This window comes from Phocoena sinus, chromosome 11, assembly GCF_008692025.1.
Source record: "Phocoena sinus isolate mPhoSin1 chromosome 11, mPhoSin1.pri, whole genome shotgun sequence".
NCBI classification, from domain to species: Eukaryota; Metazoa; Chordata; class Mammalia; order Artiodactyla; family Phocoenidae; genus Phocoena; species Phocoena sinus.
This window is the reverse complement of record NC_045773.1, coordinates 89,778,241-89,793,999: the sequence shown is the minus strand read 5'-3', so window position 1 is coordinate 89,793,999 and position 15,759 is coordinate 89,778,241. Positions and strand designations below refer to the sequence as shown.

General features: G+C 42.5%; 1 protein-coding gene across 7 annotated transcripts in view; it reads left to right on the top strand.

The window, feature by feature from the left end:
• The window catches only part of RNF144B (ring finger protein 144B), a 274,965-nt gene that overhangs the window by 67,672 nt on the left and 191,534 nt on the right, over positions 1-15,759 (top strand). For 4 of the 7 annotated variants that reach the window (XR_004352057.1, XR_004352056.1, XR_004352058.1 and 1 more), the window contains exons 5-8: positions 3,182-3,386; positions 5,358-5,502; positions 8,847-8,936; positions 10,345-11,191. Coding sequence is in view for 2 of the 7 variants with exons in the window: in XM_032647447.1 (XP_032503338.1) it covers positions 3,182-3,386; positions 5,358-5,502; positions 8,847-8,936; positions 10,345-10,485 (581 nt within the window). In the remaining 5 variants the exon portion in view is untranslated. Of the gene's footprint in view, positions 1-3,181; positions 3,387-5,357; positions 5,503-8,846; positions 8,937-10,344; positions 12,039-14,967; positions 14,984-15,759 lie in introns of those variants that run through there. The other 3 variants (XR_004352060.1, XM_032647447.1, XM_032647448.1) reach the window with 3 other exon arrangements.

The window sequence follows — 15,759 nt, the reverse complement described above, 5'->3', positions numbered from 1 at the left end:
ATAGGAAGTGAATGAATGTTAGGTATAGAGAGAAAGTAGGATTCTAGAAGGGGTACTTATTCATTTTAATGTTAGAAACATTTTTCATCATTGCCCTTATAAGTGACACTTCCTAAAAGAGGTTTAGTTTTGAAAGTGCTATATGTAAAAGTCCATGTTTTGCCAAGTTGACATCTTTTCAGATGTAGAGAGCCCTGATTGAGGTGGGTGGAGATCTGTGGTCTAATATAGATCATGACGTACTTTCAACACCAGGACTGATATTGGATGACTTTAATGTGCACATCTATTGATGAGAGTCCCAGAAGGGAATTTTGGTGCAAGGCAGTTCAAGATGGTATTATTACTGTATGTATTATAAATCAGTTATTTGCAGAGCAGTCTGTCTATGCTTTTGAAAAACCCAGGAATTACTACTTTATATCAATAGGTAACATCCCATCACTGTGTCAGGTATATTGGAGCACACAAATAGAGTAAGAAATAGCTCTTGCCTACAGTCTGAAGAGAGAAAGACCATCTTTACGAAATGAATAGAGAACAGCAGTGAACAAGATGCATGTTCTGTGACTCCAAAAATTAAGACAAGCACGTGAAAGTAGGTCCTTTAGGAATGGATAGGCTACGACTTGGTAGAGAAGAGAGGGGGTTTTTAGGGGGAAGGAAAAGCACAGAATGAGAACTGTATATTTGGAAAAGAAGGTGAAACAAAGGGGAAATTTGAATATATTTCAATGTTATAAAAAGTAAATGATTTTCCAGGGGACAGCTTAGTTCCAAAATTAGTTTTAGTCTGTTGTTCATATGCCAGACTGAAAGTAGCCTTTCAGTCAGCTTTGAACGGCTGTGTTCAAAGGCAGAAAGACCAAAGGACGATTCTTCCCCCTGTATCAGGGAAGAGATCTTGTCCCAGCAGCCCCTTGGTGGACCTCCTGTTGGCAGGACTCGTGTCACATACCCAAGCCTTAGCTGCAGGGAAGGCGGAGAAAGCAAGTCTCTGGCATATTCCACCTCTATAGAGATAGATAAGAGTTCTCAGCAAGGAGGGTTGACAGGGGTAAGGATAGATATTGAGTAGATAACACTAGAATTGGCTGGAGTAGCCAATTTCATTTCTGAATTGACTCACATCCACCTCCTAGAAACTCCACTTTTGGTGTTTGTTAAGCTCTATAGGTTATTCCTACAGAACAAGACTTCTAATGAAAGAAATGAGTAGAAGCCTGTAATGTCTCGCTTCTGCCTCTCCTTCCACACTCCTTTTCATTGTCACTTATGTACTGTCATAGTGGAGAAAACTACAGACGATCTCTGTTTTCTGTGTCTCCGACTCTTCCCTAGCGTTTGCATTGGACTGTGTGTCATAGCTGCACTGCATACTAAGGCCCTTTTGTTAATAGGAGTTCATCAGAATCTTTCATTGCTCCCCTATTTATTGTTTCTGTTTCTATTGTGCCACCCAGATACCTGAAACAATAAGGGGGTAGAAACAAGTCAGAACATCCACCAAATAATTTTAATTGATTAGAGCTATGAAGACAGGTTGCATACTTGAATCTTTTTAAGGTGATCGGTAGGGATGCTATAAATTTTATAATATCTCTTAATTTTCCTTTCCTTTCCCTCCATTATCATCAAACTTTTAGAAGACCTGTGATTTAGAATGGCAAGTAGATATTTAAGGTGGGAATCCTTAGTGCTAAGTTACATGCCAGACTTCATTTCTTTGGGCTTAGTATTTGCAAAGCAGTTTAAAGAGTTCGGGAGAAAACATAAATGGTGTGGAAATCAAAGGTCAAGGTCTTGAAGCATATGTGTGTCAGTGTCTCCTTAACATTTTAATCATCCTGTCCCAAAATTTTGGGTATCTTAGAGGGGTTCATCTCTCGGAGTCTGAGGACCTGTGAATCATAAGCTTCCCTTTTCTGATTATATTTGGCCCATCATTCTCTAATTCCTGCCCTCCAGAATTATTAGATAAGAAAATAGGTTTAAGGATGCTCTTTTTGAATGAAAACCTATAATAAGCATAGGTCCAATTGTTGCATTTTCTAGATGAAACATTATTGGAGACAGTGTTTCCTGGAAGATTTCAGACTTTTTTTCCCCCCGGTACTGAATTTTTAAAATTATTACCTTTAAAATTAAGCTCATACTTAATACCTTCATTTTGTTTTTGCACCATTCTTTGGGGTTTTTATTTTTTGCTTTTTGCATGGAAATTTCCAAGAATCGCAAGCCTTAAGAGATTTGAAAGTAGAATCTCATCAGTTCAAAATTGGCAAAATACGTTGGTTCAGGGAAAAAAGGGCTACTCTACCTCTTAAATAACATCATTTTCCACATGATACTTTCCACTAAAAGTTATGTTATATGACGAGAATATGGAGTCTGTTATTGACTAGAAAATGGAAAACTGAACAAGATTTGTAAACACTCGCATAGAAAGACAGTTGCACATCTCCCAAACCGTATCTTCTTTTCTGCATGCCACATGGATCTAGCCAGTGTGGTGTATGATCATTTTATGGCCTGTGAAGGTCCCTACCTTTTGTTTTTAGAGCATGTGGGTCTTTTACAAATCGTCCCTCACTAGCACATTGGCAGGGCAACAGAATATCCAAATTGACAGCTAATCCGACTTCTTGGCTGAGCCACACCAGACACTGTTTGGTCCTAAAACTATTTGATTCTTCTTCTTTAATTTCTCTCTAAACAACAGAAGAAACCTCACTACCTGTTTATCAGTGCCTGAAAGGACAAAATCTTTTGTGGACTTTTTTTCTTTTGTTTTAGTTGGTTCTTCATGTCCAATTTTTCTCCAAGATGGTATCCAGAATAATTGTAGAAGGGACTTGGGCTTTTTGCCTATTTCGAATGCTGAAAGGTGAGAAATATTCCAAGAGTTGTGCATTTTGGTTAGTAAGAAGCCTCCCTATCTGTTCATAAGGGCAATGGTGGCCTATTCCATGAGTACGTACTTTGGGGAAGTGTGGCAGGGCTGGGTGACCTTGTAGGTCTGGATCCACTGTGAAGACCAGTAGTAGAAATCATCGCCATTGGCTGTACTAAGCTTCCATAAGTGTCGACCTATAAAAGAATAAATGTAGGAGAGAAAGCAAAGCCTCAAGCTTGAATGAAAGATAGATAGACCACCACATTTTCTTTCTTTACGCTTTAGAAGTTCACCTGGACCCCTACAGAACGTGGTGTCCTGTCGCAGACTGTCAGACGGTATGCCCCGTCACATCAAGTGAGCCAGGACAGCCCGTGCTCGTGGAGTGCCCTTCTTGCCACCTGAAGTTCTGCTCCTGCTGCAAGGATGCTTGGCATGCAGAGGTCTCCTGCAGAGACAGTCAGCCTAGCGTCCTGCCAACAGAGCACGGGTAAGAAAGGAAACTTCGTCTTGGGATTATTCGCTAGTGTTCTTAGAAATATGTTGCTTGGAGAAGGAGTTATATTGTGATGAGATTTCAAGGTAAGTTATTTCCCTGCAGAGGTTTCCTGAGAAGTGTCTCAGAATTGGTAAGTTATTAACAAAGAGTAACCAAATAAGCATGTCTAAAGGGATTTTAGTTATTTACCCCCAGAGAATCTTCCAGATACGGCTGACGTTAGAGTCTATATGAGTTTTGATTTCTTTTTAGGTAGGAGGCATGTGGTCCCTTGGTTCTCCGTAGGAAGCCATGACTTTTGTCCACAGCCGTTTGCTTAGGTACCGTGACCGCCTACAATTGATACACCTCATTCTTCCTGCTTGTGAAGAGGTGCAGAAATGATTTTCTTCCCTGACTCACTTGCCAGCTTGTGAGGTGTGCCAGTCATATCAAAAGGAACACAGCAGTAGAAACAACAGCCATTCAGTGTAGTACGCTGCTAAAATTCGTGCGTACTAGAGAAAGAGAGCTTATCTTTCAGTACGTTGTGCTCTGAAAAAAAACAGTGCTGAAGTTGAGATTTTGTTATGATGAGAAGCAATGCACTCTGTACCTTCTAGGACAGAGGGTTTTTATGGCAGCAGCAGGGCCTAGAGTGAGAGACCTTTGTGTTTGATCCCTTGCTTTGCTTGAGGCTATGGCTGTTTTACATCAGCAAGATCAGAAATACCAGTGTTACCGTCCAGCTGGCTTAATCACCCAGCACCCTCGGAGTGTGGAGAGCCATTCTCCAGGAACAGAAATGCTACCTGGCTGTGAGGCTGTGCTTGAAGTGCAGACCAAACACATCAAGAGGAGAAAAAGAGCTAACACACGTGGCAGGCATGTTCCCGCTTAGCCGGTACCTGCTACATTGTCACTGCCACGCAGCAAGGTCCCCGGGGAATCACAGGACAATGTAAAGATCCTAGAGGAGAGATGGATTGAGTTCTGACATTGTCACTTGGTATCTGTGACTTCATGCAAGTCATTCAGCCTCTATGAGTCATTTCTCTATTTGAAAAAAAAAAGGAGAGGAATGAAAACGGTGGCTGTCCCCCTGCTGTGTAGGGTTACTATGAGCACCAAATCCAGTCATAGGTTTGAGCACACTTTGTGAAACTGATGTTTCCACGTGCTGGGTGGTGGTTTTGATGAACAGTAGCTAAAATGCAACTCAGTGCTCTGGCTCACCCAGGTCTCCCTCCACCTCAGCTTGTTCTACTTATTTTCTATGCCCCTTGAGCCTGTGAGCCTTGCTGGCCTATTCGTCTATTTGGAACAGGTCTTTTCAATGATATTGGGCATTTATTTGAAAGAACTGATGATTGACTCCCTCCAATCCCCTCTGTTTGTTTATTTGCACAGATCATTAGATAGATGATCTCTACACCACCACCACCACCACCACCACCACCACCACCACCACCACCACCACCACCCCCCCCCCCCCCCCCCGTTCGATCCTGAGCTGTTTTTTCCACTGTGTGGCAGACTTCTTGTACTTTTTATTCAGACAGGGTGTGCTCAGAGAATGAAAGACTAATTTGGCAAAACAATGAATTCAATCAGCTGTGGAAAATACAATTATGTAATTCACTCAAAGCCAAAGATAAATAAATTAAGGTTCTTCTTTGTTTTGAGTTAACTGAAAAACAAATAATCCGCATCTCTCCTACTGTTACCCGCACCCTTCTCCTGGGATGGGGAATCAAGCACAGATAGAAGAGAGTTCACTCCCTACCCAATAGGAGCCCTGGGAATTCAGTTGATGACCATAAAGTTGAGTCTAGAAGAGCATATTTAGCTGATTAATTAATTATATTCAGCCCACTTTTCCCATAGCTCTGGTTAGTGCACACCTTGCGGTCCTTGCTTTTTAAAAAACCAGGCAGCATTCTCCATCCCTCCCCTATAATTTCTCATTCATTTTGTTTCTAGGGCCCTCTTCGTGACGGAGGCAGAAGCCCCCATTAAGCAATGCCCAGTGTGCCGGGTTTATATTGAACGCAACGAAGGCTGTGCTCAGATGATGTGTAAGAACTGCAAGCACACGTTTTGCTGGTACTGCCTCCAGAACTTGGACGTGAGTTCCACCTGGAAGAGTCTCCCCGTGTGGTCCTTCTCTATCCTGTATCTGTGCGACAGCCAGTATCTGATGGGCTGTTCTTGTTCGCCAAAGAAATTTATTTTTCTTAATGAGACACCCTGAGCCTGCTACTTTAGATACCTTTCTTTGATTACCTTAGGTGTGTCGCCTTAACTTTAAAGGCAAGCTTTTGTTTTAGGGACATTTCCTGCTTTGGGGGCATGGTCTCATTTTATTATGTAAAGGACTATTAGTGTAGTGGTTTTATATTGCTTTGGTAACCAACTACCACAGACTTGTGGCTTAAAGCAACACAAATTTACTATCATTAGTTCTGTCCATTGGAAGTCTGATATGAATCTCACTGGATTAAAATCAAGGTGTCCTCAGGACTGCGTTCTTTCTGGTGGCTCTAGGAGAGGATCCATTTCTTTGCCTATTTTAGCTTCTAGAGGCTGCCTGCATTCCTTGGCTTATGGCTCCTTTTTCCATCTTCAAAGGCAGCATCATCACATCTCTCTGACCCTTCTTCCATGGTCTTAACTTCCAGAGTGATTCCCTCCGACAAGCTGGGAAAACTTGTCTGCCTTTAAGGATCCATGTGATTAGGTTGGGTCCGTCTGGATAATGCAGGATAATCTCCCCCATCTCAGGGTCTTTAACCACACTTGCAAAATCCCTTCTGCCATGTAAGGTAACATATTCACAAGTTATGGGGAATAGGCCATTGGCATCTCTAGAGGAGCAGTTATTCTGCCTACCACGATTAGATTGTTTTCTTTCTTTTTGAATTTAAGGAAAAAAGCCATTCAAATAAATGGTATCTCTTAATTACTATCTCATTCATTGGCATGAAAGCAGGATCATTAGTTACTGCTTTCTCAGAGTTCCCTTCCCACATAAAGGGGTCTCGTCTAATTCTTTGCCCCCGCCATTCATGAAGTGTGTCTTCTCAAATTCAGGTGCAGCTCCGTTCAGTCCAGTGCTGAGGCTAATGGTAACCTCACAGTTAAAAGGTGATGTAAAGGATTGGAGAGAGTTTTTTTCAATTCTAGCGTTTTACAGTTTGGGGTGGCATAAGTTGCTTATAGATATTCCCTATTTTGGCAATTTGGACCCATAAGATGTGTTCATATCGGTGTAAGCCCTCAGCCATGGTTGGATGGGTGGCCGTTCTTTTCTCAACTTTTCATTTTAATTGCTTAGTTTGCTTTAATTTCATAGGCCATTTGTGTAGTGCTTTAGTATTATACACACTCACTGAGTGAGTGCAGTTAACATGGCATGCATGCTGGCCACCACATGTCTGATTTTTAACTGAAAATTAGATAAGTTGTTTAGGCTGACATCTATGAGTAAGAATCTTAATCAGCTTGATGTCAGGATTTCAGGAAGAGGTATGCACTGGGGAGGAGAAAGTTGACATTTTAGACTCTAGAAGCCCAGCAGGTCAGATTGAAAGACATGTTTCCATTCTTTAGAAAAAATCCTATTTATTATAACCCTTTGAATTACAATTATGTTTGATATTTGAGACCTCTCCTAATTCCAGATGAACGATACTCTGGATGAGGGTGTGACTCACGATTGTACACCCCTCATGCTTTATAAATGAAAGAAATCTTTTCTGATTTCCTTCAGGTTTAACCAAAACAGTAATTGGATTCATATCCACTGGGAGGCTGAGCGCATGAGGTTCTCTTTAGGAGGCAAGAGAGTAAGGGAATAAATATGTGTGCCAGATCACTCCTTCCTTTGGCTGAAATATGTTTTGGGTATGGTGTTGCAAAGAACACAGTGTTCCGTCACTTGTGCTGTTCTGGTACGCGAGTAAAATGCTACAGATGTGAAATTGCTAGATACACAGCATCTTCTTCTGGTCATTGTGTTTTGAGGTTTCATTTTTCTCAGTTTTAGCCAGGGGGCATTGGCTTGTGGATAATGATGTTTTCCTGTAGACAAGTGTTCCACGTCAGATGGTGGGGTTGATCTTTGTTTATAGGAAAGTTTTAGAGCATGGGTCTAGGAGAAGGGTGGTTTTCCAAAAGCCAAGCCTGAGACAGACACCATAAAGAGTGATTTTGAGTTTTGCTATGGGGAGTTGGGTTTGTTTCTGCCTTGATTCTCATCTCTGCTGTTTCAGAGGATGAGAGAGTCCTCGTCCTCTGCTTTGGGAACCTCAGAGGCTTGTCCCCTTCGTTTATATCTTCTCTCTCCTGTGACTTCAGCTTCCATTCTCTACTCTCGAACCTACCCACACATTCAACTGTATCCCATTTAAAAACGAGTAACACTTTTCTCAAGCCTACATCTTTTCCTTACTGCCATTCTATTTCTCTCCTTCCTTTAGAAGCGAAGACTCAAATAAGCATAATCGCCTCTAGCCATTGACACTCCAGTCACTGCAGTGGCTCAGATTGCCACCTAGACACACCCTGACTGCATTCTTCCAAGACCGTGAGAGATTCCTTTTGGGTAAAATCCAGTGGATACTTTATTCCTCATCTTACCTGGATTCTCCGCTGCCTTTCACATCTCAACCACCTCTGCTCCAGTGATACCATCTCTTCTGATTTCCCGTCTTTGTTTCTGGCCACTGCTCAGTTTCCTTTCCAGGTTTTTCCTTGGCCCTCTCTTAAATGTTTGTGTTCAATAACCTCTTCACTTCTCAGTCTGCACCCTCTGTCTGGGTAATCTCATCTACTTCTGTGGTTTCTTCAGCCCAAGGACATTGCTTCCCAAGTCTTTTTCCCAAAATCCAGATCGATGTAATCAGCTGTCTTTTGAACAGTAGTGCTTAAATGTCTCAAGTATCTCTCAAGTTCAACACATCCAAACTGCCAATAAAATGCATCTCTATGTTGTCACTTCCCTCAATAAAGCCTTCTGTGCAGTGCTTCTCTCTCATCTGTGATTTCTTCTCCCTGTTTCCCCATCTAGTTAGTTACCTTCTTAATTCTTCATGGCTGTATTTACCTCTTCTCCATCTCAGCCACTGGCATTTTATCTCAGCTGATTGACTACGAAGCCTTTTAGCTGCTTCATTCGTGGTCCTCTCATTCCATACTGCACCTCTGCTAGAGCTACCTTTCAAAGGTAATTGGTCTGGTCATTAATCTTGTTTAGAATCAATGGAGTCTCAAGAACTGTCATCTGTTTTCACTCTATGATTTGTAAAATTACTAAGATACTGTCTAAGGATTGTCAGTTTGGAGTTTCCACAGGCTGTCGTTAATATCACCAGAAAGAGCCTTTGCTTCCAGTGAGGTGATCTGATGGGGTTCGTATCCATTTCTCAACTCAAAAGTGCGTGTTTACCGAAACCTCTCTTTGCTTTTCAGAATGACATTTTCCTCAGACATTATGACAAAGGGCCATGTAGGAATAAGCTCGGCCACTCGAGAGCCTCAGTGATGTGGAACCGAACACAGGTACCTTGACCTTGAAAGGAACGTGAGAGGAACCAGACTTAGGATGGGTTAAAAAGCCCCGCCTACTTATCCTCCCCACTCCATTCCCTACTTACCCAGCCCAGCCTGAGAGGTTCTGGGGAACTTTTGGGGCCTGAAGTTAATTCATGAGCACAGTCTCCTAGAGGAGAGGTGGAGGGGCAGGGCGACAGAGCAGCCAAGTAATTAACAGTGACCAGCAGAATGAAGACGAATGCTTGTTCTTCCTGAAAAAATGGAGAGAATGACCTTCCCAAAGCCCTTTGAGGCATATTTGCTATGAAAGGCAGGGCTCTAAAATCCCATGAGCCGGACTTCCCTGGTGGCACACATTGTCCGCCTGCCAATGCAGGGGACACGGGTTCGAGCCCTGGTCCAGGAGGATCCCACATGCCGTGGAGCAACAAAGCCCGCGTGCCACGGCTACTGAGCCTGTGCTCTAGAGCCTGTGAGCCACAACTACTGAAGCCCGTGCGCCTAGAGCCTATGCTCTGCAACAAGAGAAGCCACTGCAGTGAGAAGCTCGTGCACCGCAAAGCAGAGTAGCCCCTGCTTGATACAACTAGAGAGAGCCCATGTGCAACAACGAAGACCAAACGCAGCCAAAAATAAATAAATTTATTAAATAACATAAAATCCCATGAGCCCCTGTTGGGGCTTAGATTCCTCTGTACATATCATTGTGTGTTTACGTGGCAGGTTCAAAGGGAGTCCTGGTTTCTTTTTAATAGTATTTATTTGTTTGTTTGTTTATTTCCATGTTCCTTTTGAGGGAGTCAGTGTTCATAGCCTAGTAACCATTATTAACATCCCTCTAAGACTGTTGAAGAAACAGGTAGAGAGCCAACACCAACAATTCATGATCCCACTGGACTTGCGCCAGAATCTGAGTTAGTATTTGGTTTGTCCTTCCGGGCACTGGCTAGAAGGTCTCATAATTGTAACTGCTTTATGTGCCTGAGATGGTGTCTTAGTTCAAGCTGCTATAACAAAATACCCTAGACTGGGCAGCTCAAACCACAAATTTATTTCTCACGGTTCTGAAGATTGGAAGTCTGAGATCAGGGTGCCAGTGTGGTTGGGTTCTGGTGAGGACCCTTCATGGTTTACAGATGGCCATCTTCTCACTGTGTCCTCACATGGCAGAGAATGGAGAGAGAAGCAAGCTCTCTGCTGTCTCTTTTTATAAGGGCACTAATCCCATCATGAGGACACCACCCTCACGTCCTAATTACCTACCAAAGGCCCCCATTTCCAAACATCATCATACTGGGAATTAGGGTTTCAACCTGTGAATTTTGGGGGGGACACAAATAGTCCACAGCTGATGGTAGAGTGTACACATAGGAAGATTGAACTGCTGAAACAGGCTTTTCTTCTACATTTCCAGGTGGTCGGGATTCTTGTGGGGTTGGGCATCATTGCCTTGGTGACTTCACCCTTGCTGCTCCTGGCTTCCCCATGTATAATCTGTTGCATCTGCAAGTCCTGTCGGGGCAAGAAGAAAAAGCATGACCCATCCACGACCTAAAGATCTCCGTTTGTATCCATGTGCCACAGATGTCTGGGTTATACGAGACAGCACAGTGATAAAGCCCCCTTAGTGAACTCGCCTCCCCCTCCTTGCCAAACTTTGGAAGTGCCTCTGTGTCCAGACTTTCAACTTGCCTGCCCACTTTCGGCATCCAAAGAGGCCAAGCGCTGGTGCGTATGTTCCTGAGTAAAGAGAACCGAGTTCAACAGTCCAGGCCATGTCTATGGAGCGTGTTGGAAAGCTTTGGGGTTGATGCGGAGGAACTAACACACCATCATGCTATCGTCTGAAGGATCCCACTGGACTGTTCAACTTCCAGCCACATTCAAGGAGCCTGAATGAACACTTGGTGTAATAAATGTGCTGCCAGTTATGACAACACACATGCTAACTGAGAAGCCAGAGTCTGTTGTGTTGATTTGACCATCATGAGAAGCATGAGGAAAACCTCCTGTAGGAGGGGAAGAATCAGACTGTTTAAGGGGAAATTCTTATAAGACTTGTAATTCTTGTAAGAATTATAAGAGAGCTGCTTATCTTAGGAGCTGATATGGCGGTTCTGCCTCTGCCGGTTAGCGGGTGTGCTGATTCCCCAGGAATTTGGCGGAAACACAATAGGTTTCTCCTGTGTGGTCTCAGTGTCAAGCGGGAGAAACTGCTATGCAGAGGGAGTTGTCCCTTCCCAGGAAAAGGGCTGCAGCAGGTAAAACAATCTGGTCTAATGTCGTATCTCTCCCCTGGGTGATAAACTTTTCTTACAGCTAGTAGCTGTGGTCTACAGGATTGTTTTATGTGAAGTATGGGTCAAGTGGCAGAGATTCAAAATCATCATCACAGGCATCAGGGACCTTTCTTGAGCCCTCTGTTGATGCACTCAACAGATTTAGAATTGGACCTGCAAGTACACACCGAGAGTGAATATTAAAGTCCATAGTTACAGGGCTTCCCTGGTGGCGCAGTGGTTGAGAGTCCGCCTGCCGATGCAGGGGACACGGGTTCGTGCCCCGGTCGGGGAGAATCCCACATGCCGCGGAGCGGCTGGGCCCGTGAGCCATGGCCGCTGAGCCTGCGTGTTCGGAAAAAAAAAAAAAAAAAAAAAAAAGTCCATAGTTACAGCTAGAATATGTATAACTTGCTGCCTACCTAGAGTTTCTATTCATTGGGCATGAATGGATTTACCCAATAGTACACACAAAATAAATGTTTACTTAAAAGCCATTCTTCTGGGACTAATATGGTTTATTATAAATCAACCTAAATATTTTTTGCATATTATATATGTAAATTTTGTTTACAAGTTCATAAGTTCCCCAAAGGTTTTGACTCATAAACATAACTCTTTTAAAATAGTACAATGTGGGCTTCCCTGGTGGCGCAGTGGTTGAGAGTCCGCCTGCCGATGCAGGGGACACGGGTTCGTGCCCCGGTCGGGGAGGATCCCACATGCCGCGGAGCGGCTGGGCCCGTGAGCCATGGCCGCTGAGCCTGCGCGTCCGGAGCCTGTGCTCCGCGACGGGAGAGGCCACAACAGTGAGAAGCCCGCGTACCGCAAAAAAAACCCAAAAACCAAAAACCAAACAATAAAATAGTACAATGTGCCATCCCAGTTTGTAAAGACGCTAATTGATAATCAAGTTGTTTATGTATTTTCAGACACAATTCAGAGGAGCTGTCTTCCCAGCAGCAAAGTTTTGCTCTTTCAGCATCTGTTAGGGCAATCAGAGTACTTCTTGTATGTACAGGGCACTGATAAAACAACAAAAAATATCTGAGAAACAAAATGTAAATGCTTTATGTATCTTAAATAGTTTGGGTTCGTATCACCTCGTTGTGGCTTATTTTTCCCATTATTCTATTAGTCAGATTTTGAATAAATGAGTTTTGAAAAGACAGTAACTTTTACTATAGTTGCCATTAGCAAAGTAACCTGATGCTTCGTGAGAACCATGTTAAATGTTAGTGGACGGCTCTCCTTGAAGCTAGGGGTACCACATCAAGACCTATGAGGACCTATTTTCTGAGGTAACTGGGTAACTAGACCATTAAATTGCTGCTATCCTGGACCTGTTACTAAAGAACGATGCATTGCCTATGTAATGGATTGTATTCTAAGTGGGGATGTGTATATTTAAGAAACTTTAATTCACATGTACATATTGATATCTGATATATGTATAGTACATCTATTGGTTGTGTACATTTTTATTTACTGTTTGTATAGAACATAGATAACTCTGGGAAAACTTTTGAATGGCCACCAACCCCTAAATATTTTAAATTATTCATTAGGAATTTCTCAATATTAAGTGTCTTTATTTTCCTTTGAAACTCTAAACACTTCAGGAAAAAAAAAATCAATCTCTTCTTCTAGCACTGTATTTCATATTAGTACAAATATAAGTGGATATATATTTGAGTAATTTGCTTTTTCTTACACTGCCTTATTATAGTACAGGGCATTTATAACTGCTCAGGGGATCACAGGAGCTCAACAGAAATTGAATTTTTGTACCAAGAATGTCAGTCATGGCAATGTACTCCCCCATATTAATACAGTCTTCAAGCTGGGTTCCACAAGGAATCTTTAAACAGGGGCTGATTTCAAGTAACCTAAAATTCTATGTTATCTGAGGCAGAGCTCCTGAATTTGGAGTAAAAGTGGAAGAAAGCATCTATGCTATTATTTTCTTGACAAACTGAAGGACTATGTCTTCTCACAGAGATGCTATAAAAGAATTAGCTTACTCTTTTTGTGGGGAGTGGGAAGTGTTTGTCAAATAGATTTAAAATAACTGGATTTAGAGGGACTTCCCTGGTGGTCCAGTGGTTAAGACTCCGTGTTTCCACTGCAGGGAACACGGGTTCGATCCCTAGTCAGGGAACTAAGATCCCGCAAGCCATGCAGTATAGCCAAAAAATATATATAACATAAAATAATTTAAAAAAAGAACTGAAGTAGAGAATAGCTTAAAATAACTGGATTTAAGTTTTTAAATGTTGAAAAGTGCCTGAAAACTGGTGATTTCTTCCTTAAAGCGCTCAACTATTTGGCCTGTGTGAGATTGTTGGAATCAACAGGAACAGGTTGGTTGGTTAAAACCCACTTATATCTCCAGTGCATCAAAGGGTGAGATGCAAGCCAGTCTAGAGATTGTGTTTATAATGGGGAAAGCTGGCAACTTTGATAACAGAGACTGATGTTTTCATTTTGTATAACTGGCCAGAGAAAGGGTTTACCCTTGTTGCCTTCCTCTGTTTGTCAGCTCTGTCCTTCCCTAGTGATTCTCTGTCCGTCCTAGGAAGAAATATGGGTCTATCTAATTATCTTTGGATGTTGTGGCAGAAGATCGTTTTGTTTGAAGTAGTGTAGTCCATTTGAAATAGAAATTAAACAAATCCTTCGCCACATTGTAATCTGGATGGGATAACTCACCATCCAGAAAAGCTATTGGATGTAATTCCATAACGTTTAGCTGTTGCCCCTTCTAGGGATTTTTTCCATTGTTATTAGGCAGGAAGGTGAAGAGGAAAACCACAAGGAACCAAGTTTTAGAATCTTAGGCATCCTATTTGTTCATGCCATGGATGTTCGCTCCCCACTTGAAATCCCTAGTTTGAAAGAGGCCTTTGAAAAACCAACAATTCACAGTGTGAATTTTCTTGTCGCTGGCATCACAAAAATCTCACCTATTCAGGTTTGAAAATCTACATGTTTATTTGAATGTAAATCACCGTTTCTTAGAACCCCAATTGTCTCTTAAAAATTATAGAGAATCTAGGGCTTCCCTGGTGGCGCAGTGGTTGAGAGTCCGCCTGCCGATGCAGGGGGCACGGGTTCGTGCCCCGATCCGGGAAGATCCCACATGCCGCGGAGCGGCTGGGCCCGTGAGCCATGGCCACTGAGCCTGCGCGTCCGGAGCCTGTGCTCTGCAACGGGAGAGGCCACAACAGTGAGAGGCCCGCGTACCGCAAAAAATAAAAAAAATTATACAGAATCTAGATATGTATTACTTTAGCCTTCCCTATGCAGTACTTCTAAAAGACTTTCTGTTCATGAACAGATGCCTTTATGTATATAGAATATGTGTATATGTGTAGCCTTCAAGATAGTTTCAGAATGCCTTTGATGAATGACATTTTATAAAGCTGTTACGGTTGATATCTATAGGCTGTTACATCTCATGTTGATTCATCATCCAGAAGGTTTTGTTATGTATTTAAGAAATTGCTGTAGTATTATATTTTTCCAAGTATTTGAGAGGAAAACAGCTGTTTTAGTCTCTCTGGCCCCAATAAATGTGGAGCAGGAAATCAAGTGTGTTATGTTTTGTTATGCTGCATGTTTTTAGACACGTTCAGTTTTATCATCCAGGAGCCAACCGAGTCATTATTAAATCTTAGGTTTGGAACTGACAAAAAAGTAACCTAATGTGCAATACCATATATGGAAGTAACTCTTGCTACCTTGTTTCTTAAAAGACATAGGAGGGGGCTTCCCTGGTGGCGCAGTGGTTGAGAATCTGCCTGCTAATGCAGGGAACACGTGTTCGACGAGCACTGGTCTGGGAGGATCCCACCTGCCGCGGAGCAACTAGGCCCGTGAGCCACAACTACTGAGCCTGCCCGCATCTGGAGCCTGTGCTCCGCCACAAGAGAGGCCGCGATAGTGAGAGGCCCGCACACCGCGATGAAGAGTGATCCCCGCTTGCCACAACTAGAGAAAGCCCTTGCGCAGAAACAAAGACCCAACACAGCTAAAATAAATTAATTAATTAATAAACTCCTACCCCCAACATCTTCTTTAAAAAAAAAAAAAAGAAATAGGATCAAGTGTGATGCCTTCACTTGTTGCAGACTTCGTTGTGTGTGTGATACTTCACTCTGCCAATGCATAGGTATTGATCATTATCCAGAAAAATAACCAATAATTTAGGTCTTTGATCATCCTAATAAAAAATGCCAGACATCAGAGCTATCAGTTCTGTAAAATACGTGTTGGACTCCGTGTGCTCTAAGGTCAGTTCTAACCTCCCAAAAGTATGGCAGAGGAATGTGTTTCCTTGTTATGATTTTTAAAGAAAGGATTTACAGGTAGAGGGTTAACTTCAGGTCATTTCCATTTGATTAGTATTCAAGGCAGGACTCGCCTGAAGTTGAGTGCCAGAAGTTGCTTAACAACTAGGACTTGTGTCTCTGCAAAACTGGAAACTCACATTCCTATACTGGTGTTGATGCCTTTTTGCTGAATGTTATTTGCTTCTAATATGATAC